General features: G+C 43.9%; 2 protein-coding genes across 2 annotated transcripts in view; one reads left to right on the top strand and one right to left on the bottom strand.

The window, feature by feature from the left end:
• LOC106602290 (rho guanine nucleotide exchange factor 38) overlaps positions 1-8,942 on the bottom strand; it is a 19,531-nt gene extending 10,589 nt beyond the window's left edge. The window contains exons 1-7 of the mRNA XM_045716462.2: positions 8,866-8,942; positions 8,454-8,516; positions 8,018-8,122; positions 7,428-7,703; positions 809-999; positions 323-440; positions 1-20 (exon numbers count right to left, since the gene is read on the bottom strand). The exon at positions 1-20 is cut by the window's left edge and continues 128 nt beyond it. Of these exons, the coding sequence (XP_045572418.2) occupies positions 1-20; positions 323-440; positions 809-999; positions 7,428-7,665 (567 nt within the window). The 5' untranslated portion in view covers positions 7,666-7,703; positions 8,018-8,122; positions 8,454-8,516; positions 8,866-8,942. The remainder of the gene's footprint in view (positions 21-322; positions 441-808; positions 1,000-7,427; positions 7,704-8,017; positions 8,123-8,453; positions 8,517-8,865) is intronic.
• Positions 8,943-17,185: 8,243 nt separating this feature from the next.
• LOC106602282 (inorganic pyrophosphatase) lies at positions 17,186-25,214 on the top strand. The gene is made up of 12 exons (XM_045716461.2): positions 17,186-17,449; positions 20,244-20,308; positions 20,996-21,040; positions 21,158-21,211; positions 21,805-21,924; positions 22,525-22,611; positions 23,127-23,253; positions 23,735-23,862; positions 24,081-24,166; positions 24,385-24,454; positions 24,595-24,634; positions 24,784-25,214. Exons 1-12 carry the CDS (start codon positions 17,275-17,277, stop codon positions 24,810-24,812), a joined length of 1,026 nt encoding a protein of 341 aa, XP_045572417.1. The 5' UTR covers positions 17,186-17,274; the 3' UTR covers positions 24,813-25,214.
• The last annotated feature ends 100 nt before the right edge of the window (positions 25,215-25,314 follow it).

Genomic DNA, 25,314 nt, shown 5'->3' with positions numbered 1-25,314 from the left:
GGCCTGAATGAACACTTCCCCTACGGTGGGAAAACAAAACGTGATACATTTGAATTAACCAGTATTAAATCAGTCAACCTGAGTGGCTTATTTAGAAATGTGGCATATTATAATGGCAGTATGGTCAAAATAAGGGTCATGTTCATTAGGTCACTCAATGGAAAACGTTTTTTTAAAGTTTTGAAAACGAGTATTTTCCTTTCTTACTGGACCAGGTAAGTCCAGGTAGTCCCCTCCCTGTTCAAAACATTTTATTCACTAAGTTTCCCTGATGAACACGACTCAGGTGACTGAGGTTAAACAGAGGTCAGAGGTCACCTACCTATGACTAGTGCCTCAGGGTCTGGCTCAGCTGTGGCCTCCTGCAGCCGGTGGAGCAGCGCGGCCGACACCTCACACACTGTCTCCATGTTAGTAAACAGACGATCCACGTCCACCACCTGGAGACACACACAGAGAGAGACCTTTTAGACACATAGCCAGTCATATGTATACTTCAAAGTTCTGTAACAACCCTATAGCCTATGTTAGCCTGGCATGATCTCCCCCAAGTGTAGATATCCCTATTGGGGCAGTGGCTAGCTTGGGAAGAGCACACGCCTGATATTCGCTACACTGGTGTCAGAAGTGGGCTGTGTGCAGTTCAAACACCATGCACCATCTTTTGAAAATCACTCCATAAACCAACTCTGTCTGAATAACGAACAATACAACATTCACTACCAAGCAAGGTCACACAAGGTAACCACCCCTCTGTATCTCTGTAAGCAGATGATATCACCCACTGAGTACTCTACTTCCTCGTTACCTGTCTGTCTCTGAGGGGCTTGACCACCTCTCTGATGCAGAGCTCCAGGTCAGTGAGGAAGTCCCTCTCCGTCTGCACCAGCTCCTGGATGACCTTTGACCTGCGGCTCATCTTCCTCAGGCGGACCTCCGCGGGGTCGAGGGCCGGGGAGGCCAGGATCGATGACAGGGGGGACAGGGGCGCCATTTTCTCTTAAGACAGGCACAGGGATAAGTTTAGGATGTGTGTTGGATGGCAAGGTTTTCTTCTATGCAGAATATACCCACTGGGCACAGAAGTCAATTGAATGTCTAGTCTATGTTGCTTCAACGTAATTTCATTGAAATGACGTGGAAACAACGTTGATTCAACCAATGTGTGTCCATTGGATAGTCTCTGTCTGAACAGATAATGTACAAATATGACATAACACAATAACATGGTGAGATATGACATGATCATTGACACAATAAACGTGTTAACTACACATCATATACCTACACATCAATTAAAATGTGAGATCTGTTTGAAAAGGGGCCGTATCAAACGATCTATTCCTGCATTCACTGGCAAAGTAAAGAGAGAGCACACATGTACAAAAGCCCTCTGCATGAAGTTGTATTTACATACATGGGCACGGTATGCAATGCATGAGAAAACATCCATCTCTCCCAACACCATCGCCTGACTTCAACCCTCCCAACCCTCTGCCAGCGTTTCACGCTGATCTAATTGTTTTGACTGAACGCCAACCAGCCCCCATTAGCATGCCTGTCAGGTTCCTCTCCTCTTTTTTCATCCGTTCTTTTTTCTCTCTTTTTTTATCGCCCTGCTCCCCCTAATCAGTCCCTAGCTGGCAGTGCTTTGCATGGCGGGTGAGGAGAGAGAGAGAGAGAGAGTGTGTGTGTGTGTGTGTGTGTGTGTGTGTGTGTGTGTGTGTGTGTGTGTGTGTGTGTGTGTGTGTGTGTGTGTGTGTGTGTGTGTGAAGGGGAGTGAAGCGTGTGTTCAGGGAAGGGAGGTGTTTCCTTTCCGCATCTGCTGCCTAATCGACCTCAACACACCACTTCCGCCTCTCCGGGAGAGAGAGAGATATAGAGGGAGGGAGAGAGAGAGATAAAGAGGGAGGGAGAGAGAGAGAGAGATTGAGAGGGAGGGAGAGAGAGAGAGAGAGAGAGAGATTGAGAGGGAGGGAGAGAGAGAGATTGAGAGGGAGGGAGAGAGAGAGATTGAGAGGGAGGGAGAGAGAGAGATAAAGAGGGAGGGAGAGCGAGAAATTGAGAGGGAGGGAGGGAGAGAGAGATTGAGAGAGTGAAGCGGGAGAAGGAAGAGAAAAAGAGGGGAGAGAGAGAAAGGAAAAGAGAGAGAGTATGGGTGGAAAGAGAGAGAAGCGAGATGGAGAGAAAGAGGGAGAGAGAGAGAGAGAGAGAGAGAGAGAGAGAGAGAGAGAGAGAGAGAGAGAGAAAGCGACAGAGAAAGAGGCAGAGTGGAAGGAGGAAGAGAGAGCTGTGTCAGGTTACTGAACTAATTGTCTCGCTGATGTAATGCCACAGCATGTGCAGGCATTCCATCTGCTCCAGCTGGGGGGATGCACCTGACACACACACACACACACACACACACACACACACACACACACACACACACACACACACACACACACACACACACACACACACACACACACACACACACACACACACACCGCCATCCCGCCATCCCGCTACACAACCCAACCCCACCCCCAGCACACATCAAGACAGTCAACAAAAATCTGACACACAAACACCCACACACCACTCATACATGAATATGCGTACACATTACACACCCAGCACCCTCACAACACACCCCTCCCACCTCTTCCCCACTTCTCAGTCTCACACTCCTACCAGTGCATTCATGTCAACACACCCCTGGCATTCACTTGTATACATGCAGTACTAAAATGGAACATTCAAAAGCTTTGACATTGGAGAGCTATTTGACCATTTTTCACAGAGAGGTGGAATGAGGATATGATGGTGTCATGTCCTTGGAAGGGCAGGAGAAAAGACAAATACCATGTCACTCCCTCTAAAGCTGCAAAAAGCTAAATGGACACCTTCACCCCTCCTGGCTATCAGGTTTCAATGGCCCCTCCTAAAAAATATAATACTTTATAATTCTCCCTAAAAGAATGGTGGTCAATTGCTATATTTTGGGGCGGCAGGTAGCTTACTGGTTAGAGTGTTGGGCCAGTAACCGAAAGGTTGCTAGATCGAATCCCTGAGCTGACAGGGTAAAAATCTGTTTTTCTGCCCCTGAACAAGGCAGTTAACCCACTATTCATATGCTGTCATTGTAAATAAGAATTTGTTCTTAATTGACTTGCCTAACTAAATAAAGTTTCAATAAAAAAAATATCAAAAATAGTTGTAGCAATTAAACTGACTTGACATCACATAAAAGAGAAGCATGTTAATAAATTAAAATAAAGTGTTCACATTTAAATAAATGTTAATGGAACGTGTGTCGCATTACAACATAACGTCTGAATGGCTATTCAAGAGACTGCTGCAAGTGAAAAGAAAGTGCCGCTTCAGTGGCAGGGCTGAGTACCTTCTAGCCTAGCTCCCTGCCTGAGTAAGACCTGAGACCTTCTAGCCTAGTTCCCTGCCTGGGTAAGACCTGAGACCTTCTAGCCTAGTTCCCTGCCTGGGTAAGACCTGAGACCTTCTAGCCTAGTTCCCTGCCTGGGTAAGACCTGAGAGCTTCTAGCCTAGTTCCCTGCCTGGGTAAGACTTGAGACCTTCTAGCCTAGTTCCCTGCCTGGGTAAGACCTGAGACCTTCTAGCCTAGTTCCCTGCCTGGGTAAGACCTGAGATCTTCTAGCCTAGCTCCCTGCCTGGGTAAGACCTGAGATCTTCTAGCCTAGCTCCCTGCCTGGGTAAGACTTGAGACCTTCTAGCCTAGTTCCCTGCCTGGGTAAGACTTGAGACCTTCTAGCCTAGTTCCCTGCCTGGGTAAGACCTGAGATCTTCTAGCCTAGCTCCCTGCCTGGGTAAGACCTGAGATCTTCTAGCCTAGTTCCCTGCCTGGGTAAGACCTGAGACCTTCTAGCCTAGTTCCCTGCCTGGGTAAGACTTGAGACCTTCTAGCCTAGTTCCCTGCCTGGGTAAGACCTGAGATCTTCTAGCCTAGCTCCCTGCCTGGGTAAGACTTGAGACCTTCTAGCCTAGCTCCCTGCCTGGGTAAGACCTGAGTTATTGAAATAAAACAGGTCCACAAAAGAGGACCAGCATGTTGTTAAATTAAGCACGTCCATCACAATATAGTCATATCATGGGTCAGTGTTTGATAGAGCCATAATGTAATGGTCTATGTGGTCCCATTGGCCACCATTATGCTACTGTATTATGCTGGTGTGGTTGCAGGCGCAGGAGTTCCCATGAAAGAGGACACGCCAGCCTTTTCACCAGGCTTGGCCATTGAAAGCGATCTAACGTACGGAAGGCCTTGGAACACAAGGACCCTGACGGATCACGTATCGCCACAAGGAACAATGACACGTTAGATGCCCCCAGGTCACCCCCCTGCAGAATACAATAGGATTGAGAATGTCATTGAAGAAAGGACTGAGTTCAAGTACATTAGGGGAATAGAGGTGGAGCCTCATCGGAAGGACGAAAGGGCCAATGCTAACGGCTGAAGCAGTTATTAAACCACTGGCTTTGGGTTTAGCTGGGATTTGTATAGGATATCTCACTGAGTTGTGCTTGGCTCCAGTCATCTCTCCTAATGGCACACAGGTGAGAGCTGGGCGTGAGGACAGTAGCTAGGTTGATAGGGGCTCTTTGTCCCCCGTAGTACGGACACACTATCTGATGCAATAACAAGACACAAAAGGCCCTTGTTGAGGCCAATTCACACACACACACACACACACACACACACACACACACACACACACACACACACACACACACACACACACACACACACACACACACACACACACACACACACACACACACACACACACACACAGCACGCACGCACGCACACACAACACACACACACACACACGCACACACACACAAAGACACACACACACACACACACACACACACATGTCATGCATACCAATTGACCAGTTTGTCTTATGAATACTTAGATACTTAGTAGTGGATAACTCTTCACAGCTTTCAATAACTCACTATAAACTGAGGAGGTGAATTACCGTATGACACTAGCCAGGATGCAATATCATATCAGGGTGGTAACGCTTTGTGACTGACCATAACTTCTGGTTGCTATGGACCTTGAGGCCAGGCTTGATCAACCTGTTTCACAGCAGACAGAATGATAGACGAGAACTCAGTGTTCAGGAACAACTCGTACACTTCCCCATGTAGACGGTGACGCCACCATTATGTCAATATTTGCAATGTACCTGTACACTTATACTCAGGGCAGCTTCTTTAGCGTGATGGAGAAACCCTTTAAAGTGGGCGGTGGCAGTGATGATCAGTTTACTGAAAACAATCAGCTGTTTGAGAACTGAGTTGTGACGCTGGTCCTTGGGCACAAGTCAAGAAAACAGAAAGTGGTGATAGGCAACGAGTGCCTGTGTTTCAGGTAAACAGTGGATGTGCTGACAGGACAAGGAGTGTCCTACATCACACTCTGTTCACTACTTTTGACCAGATCCTTATAGGCGCTGGTCAAAATTAGTCCACTATAGAGTGAATAGGATGTCTCTGTGTTTCAGGTCAACAGTAGGTGTGCTGATAGGTTAAGTGTGTCCCATTCAGCACGTCATTATAGTACAAAAGAGTTTAAATGGCTTTTTTGCTTGGTTAGATGGGAGATTGACGGTATTGTTTAATTGTGTAAACTAATGGCCCTAATTGACATTAGCAAGAGTCTGGGTGACCATTGTTCCCTTTTTGAGGAAACCTACAGAACTAGTGGCACAAGAATCTCTACATAGTAAACCTCTTATTTTCTGTAAGGCAGCCAGTGACTACTTGGCTGGTTGGCATTTATTAGGATGACTCATGTACTGGAGGCAGCTCTGCAGGGTAATCACTAGCTGGCACAGCCACAAAGTCGTAAAATTGTATTTTAAACCTACCCCTAACCACACTGCTAACGTTATGATTAACCCTAACCTTAAAATACGTTTTTAAAAATGTCAAGAATTTTTACAATATATAGTCAATTTTTCAGCCCTGCCTCTAGGACAAGATTCATCCGAATAAACGTCAACCTGCGCCTGAAGGTCTACATTCCAAGAGCGTGACAACACCTGATATAATGCAGTAGAGGAAGGACAGGTGAGGTGAGTTTTTGCTGATGAGACACACTGACTGTCTGGGAAAAGTGAGAGAGGCTAAAAGGACACTGCTTACCTGCAAAATGACAAACGAAAAAGAACCCTGACCTTAACCCTGACCTTAACCCATAACCCTGACCTTAACCCTGACCTTAACCCATAACCCTGACCTTAACCCATAACCCTGACCTTAACCCTGACCTTAACCCATAACCCTGACCTTAACCCATAACCCTGACCTTAACCCTGACCTTAACCCATAACCCTGACCTTAACCCTGACCTTAACCCATAACCCTGACCTTAACCCTGACCTTAACCCATAACCCTGACCTTAACCCATAACCCTGACCTTAACCCTGACCTTAACCCATAACCCTGACCTTAACCCATAACCCTGACCTTAACCCTGACCTTAACCTAATTTGAACCAATTCTGAAATAAAATATTGGTTTGCAGGTCAGGAGTGTATCTGTATAGCCTTTTTCGGGAAAAGCTATGTCAGTCATTATGACGACCAGTAATGATACTTTAGTTCAATTTTGAACCCAAATTGTGTTAAAATAAAAACAATCTTATGATAAATGTATGAGAATTTGACTTTAGAGAAAGTCAAGGCTGACCATGCCGTGATAGCCACCTAGACATTGTTCAGGCTGTAGTAGCACAGTAGTAACACTGGTGTTGACACGTGTCCATATATCTGGATGTTCACACTTCCCCTTTAAAATTCCAGAGACCACACACTGGTTTAATAATTAAATGCTTCAGTCAGTGATAGAAGCCCTGTTTTAGTTCACTCATAATAGGTTGACTTATCTGGTTTAATACTGGGCCTGTAGCTACAGTATAGCCCCTCCTCCGTGCTGTAAGGCTACTGTGGCTCGGTTGGAGCACGGTTTGCATACGTGACCTCATCCCTGCGGGAATAGCTTGGTGCTCCCTCAGTCACATAACAACACAACAGGTGCTCGGCAGAAGCATCCATAGCTACAGTGCCCTTCGTCTATCTGGCTTTCACCCTCGAGTAACACGTGGTCCTCTGGAATCTATGACACTACGGTTGATTTGCTGAACTTCTATAAATACTTCCCTGTTGAAAGTCAACAGACATGCTGTTGACGTCTTACTGATAGTCTATTGATAGTTTGTTGAGTATCCATCTACAGATGGAATATCCAAGTAAACTGTCACCTTTTCTTTTACAAAGCACTTAGGCGCAGAACTTACTATCGATCAAGTCAACAGGAAGCTATGAGATGTTAAAACCTGAGCTATAGCTAACCTAGTTGCCATAGTTATGACCTCAGGGGATCCAATTACCTTTAAGTTTGGCACTGTACTCCGTTTTGTCCGACTGACTCCTCCGCACCAGTGTCCCAAGGTTGATGTCACCTTTAATGTCGGCAGCGGTGTCATCGTTGGCCACCACGATGGTGTCCGTCTTCCTCCTCTCCAAGTGCATGTAGCGCAGGAAATTAGGCCTGGTTCTCCTCTTGATCACTTTCTCTTTTTCCTTCTCTTTCTCACTGCCGTTGTTGGCCTCCTTGTTGGGATCCATGTCGACCAAGAAGCCCTCTTCTTCTCCCCCCGTGCTCTCTGTCCAGCCAGGGAGAAAGAGAGAGGGAGAGAGGGACGGATGAAGAGAGAGCCTGAGAAGTGCAACAGGTGTACTGTAGTGCACTACTGCCAACGCCACACAGGTACTGTGGCCCCTCCCTCTCCAAGGCACCTGCCCTGCCGTACCTGTCACAGGAGAGCTCTGCGGCCCCTCCCTCTCCCAGGTACCTGCCTTGCCGTACCTGTCAGAGGAGAGCTCTGTGGCCCCTCCCTCTCCCAGGCTATTACCCTGCCATACCTGTCACAGGAGAGCTCTGTGGCCCCTCCCCCTCCCAGGCTCCTGCCTGCCATACCTGTCACAGGAGATCTCTGTGGTCATGCCCCCTCGACTGCTGTACTTCATGGCCCTGCCCCCTCCACTGCTGTGCAATGCAACGTCCCCGGGAACACCTGCATCTCTAGAGAGAGAGATAGAGGGATAAGAAGGGAGCAGTGGAGGAGAGAGGGACTATGACCACTACACTAACAAATGTACTATTTTGGTTTTACTAAAGAGAAGGGTCTCAAGGGACAACATGCAAAGCAAAACAATGCATGGAAAACTCTTGGTATTACATTGGTTACAGTATGCGTCAAGACAATGAGCCAGCATTTGTACATTTTATTTGTAATGTAAATGATGGTTATTGTTTTTTTTCCATTTGAAGAACCTGGGGTCTATATCTAAAGGTGTTTACTATTCAGAATACACACAACAAAAATACATCAAATATATAACCAATAGATAACCTTTATTTCTGAGAGCTCAAGGAATCCCACATCCATGTTCATGAGATCATTATTTCCCACCAACTGTAAAATTAGATGCATGAATTCAACAAGTGGGTTGCTGTGGGAAAAAAGTCTGTTCAAATGTCAAATAAGTGACTCATTGCAGCAGATGCTGCACTTTAGGCAGATAAATATTGAAGGATAAAAACAGAATGCACAGAATCCACATGTTCACAAACATACAGCATGTTCTTCATAATAGAGAAATGTTGACGATAACACTTAAAGTTTGTCCAGGAGGGCTACAAGCTATAACTAGGGCCCAGAGGTTTTCCTGGTGATTTCACTTGGTCAGGGGAAAGAAACCTGGTCCTAATCATACTGTATATTAACAATGATGAAAAGTTGTCGGAAAAAGTTACTTGCTTACCTTTATAGGTCAAATCTCTTCTAAACTACAGCAAAGTAAATAGGGGATTAAAACGAGAGCACAAAGCACCAGGTCAAAGTGCACAGTGAGGAGGGAGGAGGGTTTTAAAGTGTGTATACCCATCTGCGTACAGCATTTGACCTGTGTTGACCATTCCTAATCGGCTGGGCTAGCCAATACGTTAGCTTATGTAGTTAAGACAAGCTACAGCAAACATTGAAAGCGATCAACAGTCACGAAGCACTGACTGCGCTTGAGAGAAAGAGAGAGGGGCATAATAGTGTAGTTTAAACATCATGTACTCTATACAGTATGTCCAGTAAATGAATGGGCCAATTTGAAAAACAAATGTTATTGAACCTACAAATGATTTGATCACAGTAACACGATAATACACACGGTTCTCACTCTGCTGATAAAACTGCCATACAAAAGTTTCAAGTTTCAATGTCACATGCACAAGTACAGTGAAGTGCCATTCTTGCAAACTCAAAACCCAACAACGCAACAATGCATTATCTGTCATACTTCAGCCAGATCTGGTTCAACAGGTATGTTGGCCATACAACAATAAGCTACTACAATGTTTTCTAGACAGGTCGTGCATTCCATGGTGAGAGGACAATGAATGGAGGCATCATTTCCCTCCCCACTGAAGCACAGGGCAATAAAGGCTCATATTGTGTTTCCAGCTCACTGTGTAGCGTGTTGTAAGACACCTGTTAGTCCTCCATTAGACTGTGTTGCTCCCTGTAAAACATCTCGTCGACTCCAATGATACTCAACTCCAACTCCATTTACTTGACAATTTAGTAACAGCGTAGAGACTGTTTGTACCTCTGAATAAAATGTTCCTCTCATACATGTGTCCCCCCCCCCCCCAAAAGAATATATGCAGCTTTTACAAAAGTGAAACAACAAAGGCACATGCATGATATTTAATCACTTGGCTTATTTTTTTTTATCAAGGTCAACACAGTGACATACACTAAAGTTACAAAATGCACTGTATCATCGACTCAGAGTATTCAAATACACATAGTAAACGTTACACATCAGGTTGAATGACGTCATCCTGATTTTTTTTTATTCCAGAATAATACTTTCCCCTTGTGTGCCAAGCCTGTTCAGTCTGCTGAAGTTCATATGCCCTGGGGGAGCTTGTGGAAGTTAGGTAACCATGGGTGTGGACTGAGGTTCCGGCTTGGCATGGGGCTGCTATGCTGCTCAAAGATAGACTGGCTACAATGACTTCACACATGAGAGAAAGGGATTGTCAAGAAGTGACAATCAAACTCAAGATAAAACACACAATAGATGCGGTAAAGAGGTCAATGGAACTCGACCAGAACAATGGAAATACCATGGAAACGTGTGGGGGAAAGATCCCACATCTCCTCATTGCCCCCCAGCAAAATTAGCCTACATTTAGGCTATTGTTTACATGTGTATTTCACACTATATTGAGGTACAAATCAGAGTATAATACTTGTATGGATGTCAACCCCAATACATGTTCATGTCATCATCACCAATTAACTGCATTACAGTTAAAAATTACTTTGAGTACCACCACCGATTTCTCTATGCTAGCTATGCTACCAGCTTATACGAGCAGGAGTTAGCATTTAGCAGTCACTTCTTCTAAACTTGAAAAGGGACTACTTCTAAATGTTCAACATGGTCTCAGAGTATTTTGTATTATTCTGTACGTAAATCCGAGATACTCCATTTAGTATGACATGTTACGTTTCGTATGGTATGTTCCGAATTATAAACTGGGTGGTTCGAGCACTGAATGCTGATTGGCTGACAGCCGTGGTATATCAGATCGTATACCACGGGTACGACACAACATGTATTTTTACTGCTCTAATTACATTGGTAACCAGTTTATAATATCAATAAGGCACCTCAGAGGTTCGTGTCGTGCCTAAGAACAGACCTTAGTCGTGGTATATTGGCCGTATACCATACCTCCTTGTGCCTTATTGCTTAATTGTAATTTGCACAATATGTTACAAATTTGCAAAACATATGGGCTCCTGAGTGGCACTGTGGTCTAAGGTACTGCATCTCAGTGCTAGAGGTGTCACTACAGACCCTGGTTCGATTCCAGGCTGTATCACTACCGGCCGTGATTGGGAGTCACATAGGGCGGCGCACAATTGGCCCAGTGCTGTTAGGGTTTGGCTGGGGTAGGCTGTCATTGTAAATACAAATTTGTTCTTAACTGACTTGCCTAGATAAAGAAAAAGGTTCAATTTATTTTTATTTTTTTAAGTATACGTTATAAATTCTAATTTGTTGTGGCTAACGTTAGCTAGGTGGCTAGCCCTAACAATAGCTAGCTCTAGGGATTAGGAGTTAAGGTTAAGGGTTAGCTAAAAGGGTCAGGGTTAGGGGAAGGGTTAGCTAACATGCTAAGTAGTTGCAAAGTAGCTAAAAAGTAGTAAGTAGTTGCAAAGTTGATAATTAGCTAAAATGTTAAAGTTGTCCGTGATAATATTCGAACATGCAACCTTCGGGTTGCTAGATGTTTGTGGTATACAGCCACATTGTGGGCCTGTTAAAATACATCAATCATGAGTCATTGGACAAATATCCACTTTGTTAAATCACATTTGTTGAATGTGCATGTCACGGTTGTCTAAAGGAGCTGACCAAAGTGCAGCGTGGTTGTAGTTCCACATTTGATTAAATCCGTGAAACTTTGCAGAACATAAATAACTGAATATGAAAAAACAACAAACCGTGACGCAGCGAGAAACAAACACTACTCAAAAGATAATAACCCACAAAAACCCAGGAAGAAAAACCCCTACTTAAATAGGATCTCCAATTAGAGACAATGAGGACCAGCTGCCTCCAATTGGAGATCAACCCAAAAAACAACAACATAGAAATAGAAAAACTAGAACGTAAACATAGAAATACAAAACATAGAAAAACACAAAACACCCCCTGTCACGCCCTGACCTACTCTACCATAGAAAATAACCTCTTACTATGGTCATGACGTGACAGTACCCCCCCCCAAAGGTGCAGATTCCGAATGCTACCACATTTACATTTACATTTAAGTCATTTAGCAGACGCTCTTATCCAGAGCGACTTACAAATTGGTGGATTCACCTTATGATATCCAGTGGAACAACCACTTACAATAGTATATCTAAATCTTTTAGGGGGGGGGGGGGGGGTTAGAAGGATTACTTTATCCTATCCAAGGTATTCTTTAAAGAGGTGGGGTTTCAGGTGTCTCCGGAAGGTGGTGATTGACTCCGCTGTCCTGGCGTCGTGAGGGAGCTTGTTCCACCATTGGGGTGCCAGAGCAGCGAACAGTTTTGACTGGGCTGAGCAGGAACTGTGCTTCCTCAGAGGTAGGGAGGCGAGCAGGCCAGAGGTGGATGAACGCAGTGCCCTTGTTTGGGTGTAGGGCCTGATCAGAGCCTGAAGGTACGGAGGTGCCGTTCCCCTCACAGCTCCGTAGGCAAGCACCATGGTCTTGTAGCAGATGCGAGCTTCAACAGGAAGCCAGTGGAGAGAGCGGAGGAGCGGGGTGACGTGAGAGAACTTGGGAAGGTTGAACACCAGACGGGCTGCGGCGTTCTGGATGAGTTGTAGGGGTTTAATGGCACAGGCAGGGAGCCCAGCCAACAGCGAGTTGCAGTAATCCAGACGGGAGATGACAAGTGCCTGGATTAGGACCTGCGTCGCTTCCTGTGTGAGGCAGGGTCATACTCTGCGAATGTTGTAGAGCATGAACCTACAGGATCGGGTCACCGCCTTGATGTTAGTAGAGAACGACAGGCTGTTGTCCAGGGTCACGCCAAGGTTCTTAGCACTCTGGGAGGAGGACACAATGGAGTTGTCAACCGTGATGGCGAGATCATGGAACGTGCAGTCCTTCCCCGGGAGGAAGAGCAGCTCCGTCTTGCCGAGGTTCAGCTTGAGGTGGTGATCCGTCATCCACACTGATATGTCTGCCAGACATGCAGAGATGCGATTCGCCACCTGGTTATCAGAAGGGGGAAAGGAGAAGATTAATTGTGTGTCGTCTGTATAGCAATGATAGGAGAGACCATGTGAGGATATGACAGAGCCAAGTGACTTGGTGTATAGCGAGAATAGGAGAGGGCCTAGAACAGAGCCCTGGGGGACACCAGTGGTGAGAGCACGTGGTGCGGAGACAGATTCTCGCCACGCCACCTGGTAGGAGCGACCTGTCAGGTAGGACGCAATCCAAGCGTGGGCCGCGCCGGAGATGCCCAACTCGGAGAGGGTGGAGAGGAGGATCTGATGGTTCACCGTATCAAAGGCAGCAGATAGGTCTAGGAGGATGAAAGCAGAGGAGAGAGAGTTAGCTTTAGCAGTGCGGAGAGCCTCCGTGACACAGAGAAGAGCAGTCTCAGTTGAATGACCAGTCTTGAAACCTGACTGATTTGGATCAAGAAGGTCATTCTGAGAGAGATAGCAGGAGAGCTGGCCAAGGACGGCACGCTCAAGAGTTTTGGAGAGAAAAGAAAGAAGGGATACTGGTCTGTAGTTGTTGACTTCGGAGGGATCGAGTGTAGGTTTTTTCAGAAGGGGTGCAGCTCTTGCTCTCTTGAAGACGAAAGGGACGTAGCCAGCGGTCAAGGATGAGTTGATGAGCGAGGTGAGGTAAGGGAGAAGGTCTCCGGAAATGGTCTTGAGAAGAGAGGAGGGGATAGGGTCAAGCGGACGGGTTGTTGGGCGGCCGGCCGTCACAAGACGCGAGATTTCATCTGGAGAGAGAGGGGAGAAAGAGGTCTAAGCACAGGGTAGGGCAGTGTGAGCAGGACCAGCGGTGTAGTTTGACTTAGCAAACGAGGATCGGATGTCGTCAACCTTCTTTTCAAAATATTACAAATAAAAAACTGAAATATCACATTTACTTAAGTATTCAGACCCTTTACTCGGTACTTTGCTGAAGCACCTTTGGCAGCACTTACAGCCTTGAGTCTTCTTGGGTATGACGCTACAGGCTTGGCACACCTGTATTTGGGGAGTTTCTCCCATTCTTCTCTGCAGATCCTCTCAAACTCTGTCAGGTTAGATGGGGAGCATTGCTGCACAGCTATTTTCAGGTCTCTCCAGAGATGTTTGATCGGGTTCAAGTCCGGGCTCTGGCTGGGACACTCAAGGACTTTCAGAGACTTGTCCTGAAGCCCCTCCTGCGTTGTCTTGGCTGTGTGCTTAGGGTCATTATCCTGTTGGACAGTGAACCTTCGCCTCAGTCTGAGGTCCTGAGCACTCTAGAGCAAGTTTTCATCAAGAATCTCTCTGTACTTTTCTCTGTTCATCTTTGCCTCTATCCTGACTAGTCTCCCAGTCCCTGCCCCTGAAAAACATACCCACAGTATGATGCTGCCACCACCATGCTTCACCGTAGGGATGGTGCCAGTTTTCCTCTAGAAGTGTCGCTTGGCATTCAGGCCAAAGAGTTCAATCTTGGTTTCATTTGACCAGAGTATCTTGTTTCTCATGGTCTGAGAGTCTTTAGGTGCCTTTTGGCAAACTCCAAGCGGGCTATCAAGTGCCTTTTACTAAAGAGTGGTTTCCATCTGGCCACTACCATAAAGGCCTGATTAGTAAAGTGCTGCAGAGATGGTTGTCCTTCTGGAAGCTTCACCCATCTCCACAGAGGAACTCTAGAGCTCTGTCAGGGTGACCATCGGGTTCTTTGTCACCTCCCTGACCAAGGTCCTTCTCCCCTGATTGCTCAGTTTGGCCGGGAGGCTAGCTCTAGGAAGAGTCTGGGTGGTTCCAAACTTTTTCCATTTAATAATGATGGAGGCCACTGTGTTCTTGGGGACCTTCAATGCTGCATACATTTTTTGGTAACCTTCCCCAGACCCTTCCCTCGACACAATCCTGTGTCGGAGCTCTACAGACAATTCCTTTGACCTCATGGCTTGGTTTTTGCTCTGACATGCACTGTCAACTGTGGGACCTTACATAGGTGTGTGCCTTTCTAAATCATGTCCAATCAATTGAATTTATCACAGGTGGACTCCAATCAGTTGTAGAAACATCTCAAGGATGATCAATGGAAACAGGATGCACCTGAGCTCAATTTCGAGTCTCATAGCAAAGGGTCTGAATACTTACGTAAATAAGGTATTTATGTTTATTTTTTATAAATTATAATAACCTATTTTCACTAGCTAATTTCTCGGGTATTGTGTGCCGATTGCTGAGGTTTTAAAAAATATATATATTTTAGAATGAGGCTGTAACGTAACAAAATGTGGAAAAAGTCAAGGGGTCTGAATACTTTCCAAAGGCACCGTACAATTATCTGTAAGGTCCATCAGTCGAGCAGTGAATTTCAAACACAGATTCATCCAAAAAGACCAAGGAGTTTTTCCAATTCCTTGCAGAGAAAGGCACCTATTGGTAGATGGGTAAAAATAAAAAAGCAGACATTGAATATCCCTTTGAGCATAAAGACTTAACTCAGTCTGGCTTCCAACTTACTCTTGAAATGTTAATAGTAGAATGCACTAGTAGAATCTTCTTGTTACAGTATGTCAGTCATTGCATACCTTAGAGAGATATTTATAACTTGTCAGAAATGTCCAGATCAACTAGCCCATGTCAGCTAACATTTTTTTGCTACTATAGGTTTTTTTTATCCCAAAGATTTTGTTGTAATGTTTGAGTCACTGAAATATCACATGAATACACATTAGACATGGCAAAATGTATAGAATTGTAAGAAAATGTGCTTTAATACTGCAAAATGTTCTCTGTACCTCATGACAAAATGTGTAGAACAGCAGGGAATAAGCTTCAAAACCTGCAAAGAAATGTCCATATCTGTTTATGTATGTGTGTGATTGTGTTTGTGTACATCAATAGTCTATTTATGAACATGGATACACTTTGAGATTTCAAACCAAGGACGGGTGCAGCTTAGCCTACCACCCGCTGGTGTTTATAGCCCTGATGTGTGCATCTTTTGTTTGAACAACCTGCGAGGCAATATGACAATAAAAGAAGACTGAGGGGAGGGAGAAACGCTGAAATGGCTGGTGTGGGTGTTTGTTTATCGAAGACCGCTAGCTGGGCACAAAAACAGCAGATAAGGACTTTGGTCTCTGTGGCTTCGCCAGCTTAATTACTAGCTTCCAGAACCATTACACCATTCAGGATGTGCTAGAGATGAGAAACACAAAAGCTAGGGCGCTACAAAGCCAGATAGGGCCGTTACCATAGTGGCCATAAGGAGGGCCCTGTCGCGTGAAGGAGGTTCATAAACTAGTGGGCAGATTAGACAGCTAGAAGATTGGCTGCTGAGGATTTGAACAGTCTGGAGTTGTCAGTGTCACAGCTTTAAGGAAAACTGGACATTAGCCTACAATATAGCCTAAGAAACTACCATTGTGGAATGAAATGGTATGAATGTGTTATTTAAGCAATAAGGCACGAGGGGGTGTGGTATATGGCCAATATACCACAGCTAAGGGCTGTTGTTACGCACAACGCAATGCAGAGTGCCTGGATACAGCTCTTAGCCGTGGTATATTGGCCATATAGCACAAACACCCGAGGTGCCTTATTGCTATTGTGGCTTTCAGCGAATCAGCATTCAGGGCTCGAACCACCCACTTAATAATGTGGAATTATGAAAAAACAAATGTTTTGCAACAGAATCGGCATAATGAAGACCCCATGTCTGTAACTGTATTTTTTATTGTACTTAAAAAAAAAAAAAAGCCCAAATATATTTTTTATTAATATCAGTCTGTGACCTTTTCCAAGATGGCGGTGAACAGGGCCAACCGGCATAACGTTTTCATGCTACGCAGGAACAATTTAGTGAGCTCGCCATCTACTCTGACATTGACCTCAAGAAGGTCAGAGTTCAGCACCTCTCAAAGGTCATGTAGTGTGTTATAAATAGTCCTGTTTTTTTTGTTGAAGAGATCTTTGTAATCAAAGAAAAATAAGGTAATACCACCAATCATCAATGGTTTGTCAATAGCTGCACATATCACTTGAGGATGAGAAAGTGATTGCTTGAGTATTTGGGCCCAATTAGTGCCCATGTCTGTAATGTTGAACAGGGGCTGCCTTGGCTGCACTGTATTCACTATTACAAACAAAAATGTGATTCAACACATCAACAGACCAGACCACGTCGACCAACACAGTCAGTAACACAAGACAAGTCTACATTCTCCCATTGATGGATGTCAGCCATTTTCTTTTGGCAAAGGTCTCCTGCGTCTTCCATGTTCTCCTTCCCTTGAGGAATGACCTTGGCTGAAGATAGGGGGCGGTAAACGATAAGGTAGGAACACATTCAGGAGCAACGCAGCACCGACGTGGGGAAATACTCAACGGGAAGCAGGAACTAAATGAAAAGAAGCCGCTATAATGCGTTTGCTTCTGCGCTCTTCGCTATGGTACACATCGGCATTTCTTGGTTCGCATACTGCCTTTAAAAGCGAGCTTGTCACACAAGAAATTACCTCATATCTGATAAAAACGATGCATTATCAAACCGAAGAGCGAGGACGACCGAACTCCTCTGACTACAGGATATATTTTAGTAAGTTATTAGCCAACCACCATGCAAGACACGGTAGCTCATTCCTTCACCGATTACCAAAACGTGGCCGTTAGTTAGGGTAAATGGTACGGTATTAGCTAAGGATACATATTTCACAGCTGGTTTGGGAACTTACAATTATGGCCGCGTGGTATGGTTACATTCTACACATTTCAAGTGTGAGATGTGTTTTGACTGAAAAACATCCATAATAATAGGTCTAACATGTTGTTGGATTAAAAACGCTATATTTAAATATGATTAGCTGCAACACTTTCAATTTACAGAGCTCTTGAATTTTGAAAGGACATATTTTTGGTGGCTACAATGTTGCCGTACCCTTTAACCTTTGTCACGTGTTCTGTCATTGGTGAAGACTTGTTACAAGTCGCCACAAAGTAATCCGTTTTCGCTTTTTATACGGTCTGGCTGGTAGGCTGTCACATTACAGTACAGGACTGATATATAATTAAGTCAAATTTGAAATACTATTTTCTTTCTATTGGTATATATGGGTTGTTAAAATGTGTTCCAGTGTGACATTAACAATGGCAGGTTTAAAGACGGGTCCCCATTGAATGTTTTAATTGCAGAAGACATTGATGGGGTATTCAGTTTTAAATGTACTTTTTGGACCTCGGTCCATATAGGTCAGTGTCACCCGCCTGACAGTTATAACCATTGAGGGGGTAGGGCATGTTGTCTTCAGTGTGAACTCCTCCAGTACTATGGGATGATAAGAAATGCACTCATTTACAGAGAGCGAGCGAGTCTGGTCACACCTATTGGTTTAAAATGTTTACATTATTGTTATCTGGATGATGTAGAAAATTGGGTAAAGTCAGGCAAATGCCCAGATCAATGCCCTTTGCCTAAGGGATTTAACCCCATAGGTGGTGATTTAATGGCAGCTATGCATTTTGCTTGTTAGAACACATTGCCCTAATCCAGGTCAATGGGTTGGGGTTAACCTGGGTTTTGATGGGTGCCAGATTAGTTACTTAAAGGGGCAATTCTGCCATTTTCAACATCTCCATCACCGAACTAGTTTCTACATGTGAAAACAGCGTGTTACTATGACCTGTGCTTAAAAAGATAGGAAGAAAGGTCCTAAAACAATGCTTCTCTGTGACATCACAGGGTAGGATTTAAAAGTAAAAAAGTGATTTTCCAATAGAGGATATTTTATTGCTCCTCGCATCACTGCAAATATTAACTTTTGATCGTGTCATCGGTTAGAACTAACTTTCTCTATTTTTTTCCTACGAAACGTAGAAATGCTCAGTTTTCACACGTTGACACTGGTATTGTGCCGGAGATAATGAAAATGTGGTTGAAAAGGGGTGGAGTTAACCTTTTTGAAGCGTTAAAGTGGAACACTATTGCATTGCAGTGTTACATTTTTCTGTGTAGGGGCCTTACATTTTCTGTACCAACCAGTGGAAGCTCCTCAGGGGAGGACCGTCCTCAGTGAATTTCAATAAAAATACTGAAACAATAAAGTTATCAATTTTTAGATTAAACTATACTAAATATATTCACATGTCACCAAATAATTGACTTTAAAACACAGTTCTGCAATAAAGGTCTACAGTAGCCTCCGCAGCACTCTGTAGGGTAGCACCATGGTGTAGCCAGAGGACAGCTAGTTCACATCCTCCTCTGGGTACATTGGGTACATCCTCCAGTGTAACTGCTAAACTGCTTTCTGACTGTACAGTGTACTGCATGATTGTAGCTAGCAGGTTTACGCGTTAGTTCTAGTCGCTATGTTGACTGTGACATGACAAGGATGTAGGCTGTGTGTAGTGGTTATAGTGGTCATGATATGAAGGTTTAGCTTGGAAAGATTATTTCGCCTGGTCACAGACAGCTGATGTGTTGTGCACTGAAGTCCATAAGCGAAGGGAAAAGATGAGAGGAGGAGAGCGTGTAGATAGTTGCGAGAAGGAATTATATACAAACAAACAGCAATGGGATCATGCTGTTTTTATGTGGGTGCTATGAAAGTGAACTGTTTCTGTGTGATCGGGTGTATTCATTACGCTGAGTCTGTTGAAAAACATTTCTTAAACGGAAGCAAACGGAACCGGGATAAAAATAACAGAATTTGTCCAATAAAAATTCACATTTGTGACTGTTGGACTAATGATTACTCCCTAGATCAGCTAGATGCAGGCAAGAGTGTGCAAGGCGGTATTGAATGTGTCACTGTCTGTGACCTTGATTACTCAAAATGATCCACGTTGTAAACTTTTATTCATTGGCTAGGTTGTAGCAGCCTCATGATGGTCACAGGGAAAGTTTGAGTCATGTATAGCCTAAACTTATCGATGTTACATTGAGCTGGGTGAATGGAATATGAATGACAGTCATCCAATATGCTGTAATAGAAAAAGGCCATGTTCATAAAAAAATTATCATCCTCAAAAAATGTCAGGCTCCCGAGTGCCGCAGCGGTCTAAGACACTGCATCTCAGTGCAAGAGGCGTCACTACAGACCCTGGTTCGATTCGTGATTGATAGTCCCATAGGGCGGTGCACAATTGGCCCAGCGTCGTTAGGGTTTGGCCGGGGTAGGCCATCATTGTAAATAAGAATTTGTTATTAACTGACTTGCCTAGATAAAGAACAATCCTCCCTCATCTTAAACGGCACCGACCGCCACTGGCACCTAGTAACACTATAAATGTTGCATCAAGCACTTGGGGTATATCAACAGTTCCAGAAAGGTTTGAGAATGAATACAGTACGTCAGTCAATTTACTTTGCATGCGTTTCTGTTTTCTTCTAGAAACCTCTGACGGGAAATACATCTCTCCCTTTCATGATATTCCACTTATCGCCAATGGAGATCAGGTATGCTCTCGATGGTGCTACACATTTTGTTCAATCTGGGTCTATTCTTACTTGGTTGTTGTAGCTTTTATGAAACCGGTCTATGTGATGCAAGGGACAATGTTTCCATATTTCCTTTTTGCATGTGGAAATTATAATGGGTGTGAGTATGGAACCTTTTAGGCTGGCATTTTCAAACAGAAGCCACATTCATTGCCATTGATTTTTGGTGCGTTCAAGTGCTAAGACCACGTGTCAAACTCATTCCAAGCAGGGCTGAGTGTCAGTGGGTTTTTGCTCCACCCTTGTACTTGATTGATGAATTAAGGTCACTGATTTAGTAAGGAACTCCCCTCATCTGATTGTCCAGGTCTTAACTGAAAGGAAAGACCAAAAACCAGCAGACACTCGGTCCTCCTTGGAATGAGTTTGACACCCCTGGATTAGACAGAAAATCTCTGAAAAAGCATGATTTTATCTGACAAGGAAATATGTTTATTGAATATGTAAAGGTTATGCATACTTTTCAGCGGGTTTGTCAATAGTAAGGTGGCCTGCAAATGTCTAGCCATTTTGTAGCACCTCACTTGCTGGGTATTTTTCCTGTCAGTCTACTATTAGTGTCTGGAACCTCGTACGTGATGTCAGATATTGTGTAGGTCTACCAAATATGTCTTTATTATTAATGTCATTTGTGTCTTACTGAAGGAAAATGATGTGCCATCTAAAAAACTGAAGAAGAATGACAATGAGGTATTTGCTCATGCTGACATCTCTACTACAAACAAAGCAAAACAATTGAATCTCTTTAATGAATGCTGAACGCCTTGATTATATTATCTTTGATATAGTTCATATTTTGTTTTACAGGTTCTGTATAACATGGTTGTGGAGGTACCTCGATGGTCCAATGCCAAAATGGAGGCAAGTATTGTTTTGGGAGCCTGTCAATGTTACTTTAAGTATTAATCTAATACTATGGTGTGTCCATATACAAGAGAATTTGAGACAACCACCGACATAAAGGCGGTCGACTTTTGTCCGAGGTTTGTCGTCCCTCGTTGGCCGAGCTCTATTTTGATTGATCCAAACATCGTTGAGAGCTTTCTGACGTGCTAGCACACTGGTCTTTGACTAGAAACAGCCAGACAATAGATTAATAATGCATCTGTCTTAAAAAGAAAGGTCCTATAAATATCATCTTCCCTTAATTTATAATGATGTCCTTGCACCAGGCATCTTGTTAACGATATTTAAGCACTTCAGGCAGAGGGAGAGCGAGCTGGAGCTGTGTGAACTTTGAAAGTTGATGGAAAGGTCATCTCAAGGTCTCCAGCAGTGGCAGCTGATGGAATAGTAGAGGAGAATGAAAGTGCAAACTGGGTTTGTGGGTACTATTTATTTTATGAGGATTTTAAAATGGACGCCCTTCTGATGTCACTGTCTCTCTTAAGCTGGTAAACTGCTGACCCAAGTTTAGACTGACATCGTGTGTTAATTATGCATCTTTCTTTTAGATTGCAACCAAGGAACCACTGAACCCGATCAAGCAGGATATGAAGAAGGGCAAACTCCGATACGTGGCCAACGTGTTTCCTCATAAAGGTTACATCTGGAACTACGGGGCGCTCCCACAGGTGAGACCTCTGTCACCTCTGAGTTGATCATCCCGCTGTTGCGTTACAGTGCTCTCTTGTTACGGAGTTGATCATCCTTCTGTCGTGTTACGTATTTCACCATCCCTCTGTTTTCTTCCGGAGTTGAAGAAAATCAACAACTGGAGAGATTCTAAATGGACGTCTATCCCATTGTTAACCCTATTCGCTAGTCCTTCAGCGGAAAACACTAGAACGTCTCAGTGGAAACTCGACTGCCAGTAATGCATTTCTTCTTTCATCCTCCGGCAGTATTGATTTGGCCAAAGTAATTGACTAATACAGGCGGATACATGGAAAACACTTCACAATTCATAAAACGGGTCTTGTTGGTGAAATCCACAGCGTGTGGCCCTGAGCGTTTTCATATACGAGTGCATTAAGCAGCCTGCCCCGCGGACATCATTGATTTGCCCATTACTTATTATTATTGTCTGCTGCACTCCCCACTGGCTGAGAAAGATGCACTGTGGTCGGCTCGACAAATTTGACAGTTCATCTCACGATGTTCGAAACTACGGTATACAAACAGTGTTTACAGGGCTAATGTTGTTAGCGCTGTCTGTTCTCGTGTTGAAACAGACATGGGAAGACCCGAACCACACGGACAAGGACACCAAGTGCTGCGGTGACAATGACCCCATAGACGTCTGCGAAATCGGCACGCTGGTAAGACTGTCTAGACTTTGGCTAAATCATATCCAAGAATAATAACATTACTTGTATGTATGAAAGTTAATTTAGTCAGTTAATAGTTAATTTACAAACAGTATGTGTCTAGACCATATTATAATTGAGCAATAAGGCCTGACGAGGTGTGGTATATGGCCAGTATACCATGGCTAAGGGCGGTCCTTATGCACGACGCAACGCAGAGTGCCTGTATACATCCCTTAGCCATGATATATTGACCATATACAACAAACCCCCGAGGTGTCTTATTGCTATTATAAACTGGTTACCAACATAATAAGAGCAGTAAAAATAAATGTTTTGTCATACCCATTGTATACAGTCTGATATACCACAGCTGTCAGCCAATCAGTATTCAGAGCTTAAACCACCCATTTTATAATATGTATATAAAGTAGAACGTATAATGTAATACGTGTTAATAAAGAACACGTCATGTATATTGTACTTTTATCTGAGGAGTTGTCTCTCTTCTTACCTGTGTCCTGCAGGTGTGTTCCCCAGGTCAGGTGATCCAGGTGAAAGTGCTGGGGGTCCTGGCCATGATCGACGAGGGAGAGACGGACTGGAAGCTGATAGCCATCAACGCTGACGACCCAGAGGCCCCCAGCCTTAACAGTCAGTCTTAGGAACTTGTCATTGTTGTAGTAGACATTTTCAACACGTCGCACACATATTAGGCTCCGTTTACACAGGCAGCCCAATTCAATCAAATAGTGATAAAAAGATCTGGTCTTTTGACCAATCAGTTTTGAAAGCGATCTGATGTGTAAAGATTGGATCTGACTGGTCAAAATACCAATTAGTGGAAAAATGATCAGAATTGGCCTGCCTGTGTAAACCCAGCCTTAGACACATTATCCGTAGCACAGTATCCATTAACCTAGTGTGTTTGATCCCAGTATTTTACATTTTTGTAATTTAGCAGAGGCTGTTGTCCAGACGTTGTTATCCAGAGTGCACACATTTGTCATATACTGGTCCCCTGTGGGAATCGAACCCACAACCCTGGCATTGCAAGCCCCATGCTCTACCAACTGAGCCACACAGGACCAGCATATGTTTAGAATCACAGTGTGCTCTCTTGTATTCTCCTCAGGTATCGAGGATGTCCGCAAAAGCAGATCAGGTCATTTGGAGGCCACGGTCGACTGGTTTAAAAAATACAAGGTGCCAGACGGCAAGCCCGAAAACCAGTTTGCGTTCAATGGACAGTTCAAAGACAAGGTACATGGAGTTTCTCCATTAGGGCCACATACTATATATTAAAGCGTAATAGCTGGCATATATCGTACTATTTTCCTGAAAGTGTTCCAGTCCAGTGCCATGGTAGTTACTTTAATAGGAGGGACTCTGATGGTGCAGTCCCTTCCCCAGGGATAGCAAATGATTAGTTTCTTTCTATTGTCCTTTGTCTCCCTCCCTCCATTCCTCCTCCTCTTTAGGACTTTGCTGTGGAGGTCATTAAGTCCACTCACGAGCACTGGAGGGCACTGGTGCAGAAGCAGACTAATGGTGGCGAGATAGATTGGTGAGCGTGTGTGTGTTATCCCAGCAGGGTGTGTTAGCCCACCAGGGTGTGTGTGTGCGTTTCAGTTTCATCCTACGTTACACATAATACACTGCTCATGTGGTCGGTCAGCTAACAGCCCCCCAGCACCCCTTATGAAATTACAATAAGCCTGCATTATGTGTTGTTGATTTTTCTGTGATGCTAGATAATGACCTAAGTTTCTTCTTTAACAACAGTAAAAACGTCTCTGTCTGCGAGAGCCCCTTCAAATTCACTGGGGAGGACGCCTGCAATGTGGTCAAATCGGTGAGAATATCAATTCAGCTCTGTGTGTGTTGTAACTACAACTAAGCTTTGTGTTTTCAAGCAATGTCGTCAGGAACATTCTTAGTATCGCGTTTGGATCTGATAGTCTTGTGACATCATATCCTGTGCTTCCTCCTTAGGCTCCTGCTGGTGGCGAGGCACTTCCTGTATCTGCAGAAGGTATGTATCAAGTGACTGACTTGCTTGACAATGAGACCCATTTTAGCCACATGATTGAATTGACAAATGCATATATTCATATTATATATGTGTATATATTACATTCCCTTTTTTAATGTCACATTGATATCCACTATTGTCTGTTACAGTGGACAAGTGGCATTTCCTTTCCAAGTGATTCTGGAGTGAAGTCCTGCGACGTAAAAAGCTGAGAACTTTTGTCCAATATTCAAATGAAGCACTTAAAATATTTTTTCTATTTTTACTGCAAATGTTTTAGTATTCAGCTGATTTGGTTATTCCCATCTAAATTTGTAAACGATTATATCATGTTTTATTGCATTATGTTTGAGACTGATGTTCTTGTACAGACAGACAGGCCTATTGTATTTTATTTAAAAGTGCCAAAATGCATTTCAGTAATGGGTTGTATGCTATTGAACTAAGAACGCGTTATTTGATATTCATAATTTCTCAATTCGAAAACTACATTTGCACCGTTTTCTTTGTAAGGTATCCAATGGTTCGATCCACTGGTTCGATCCACCTTCTTTTGATAAATAAAAGCATCCAGGTGTGAGACGCATGGTGTGCGTTTGATTGACATCAACAACATTTCCACACACAAACATGCAGACCAAAATAAATATTTGAACCACTCAAATTCAAATGACAACTAG

The sequence above is a fragment of the Salmo salar genome, chromosome 04, assembly GCF_965601325.2.
Source record: "Salmo salar chromosome 04, fSalSal1, whole genome shotgun sequence".
Lineage (NCBI taxonomy): Eukaryota > Metazoa > Chordata > Actinopteri > Salmoniformes > Salmonidae > Salmo > Salmo salar.
This window is presented reverse-complemented; position numbering and strand designations above follow the sequence as displayed.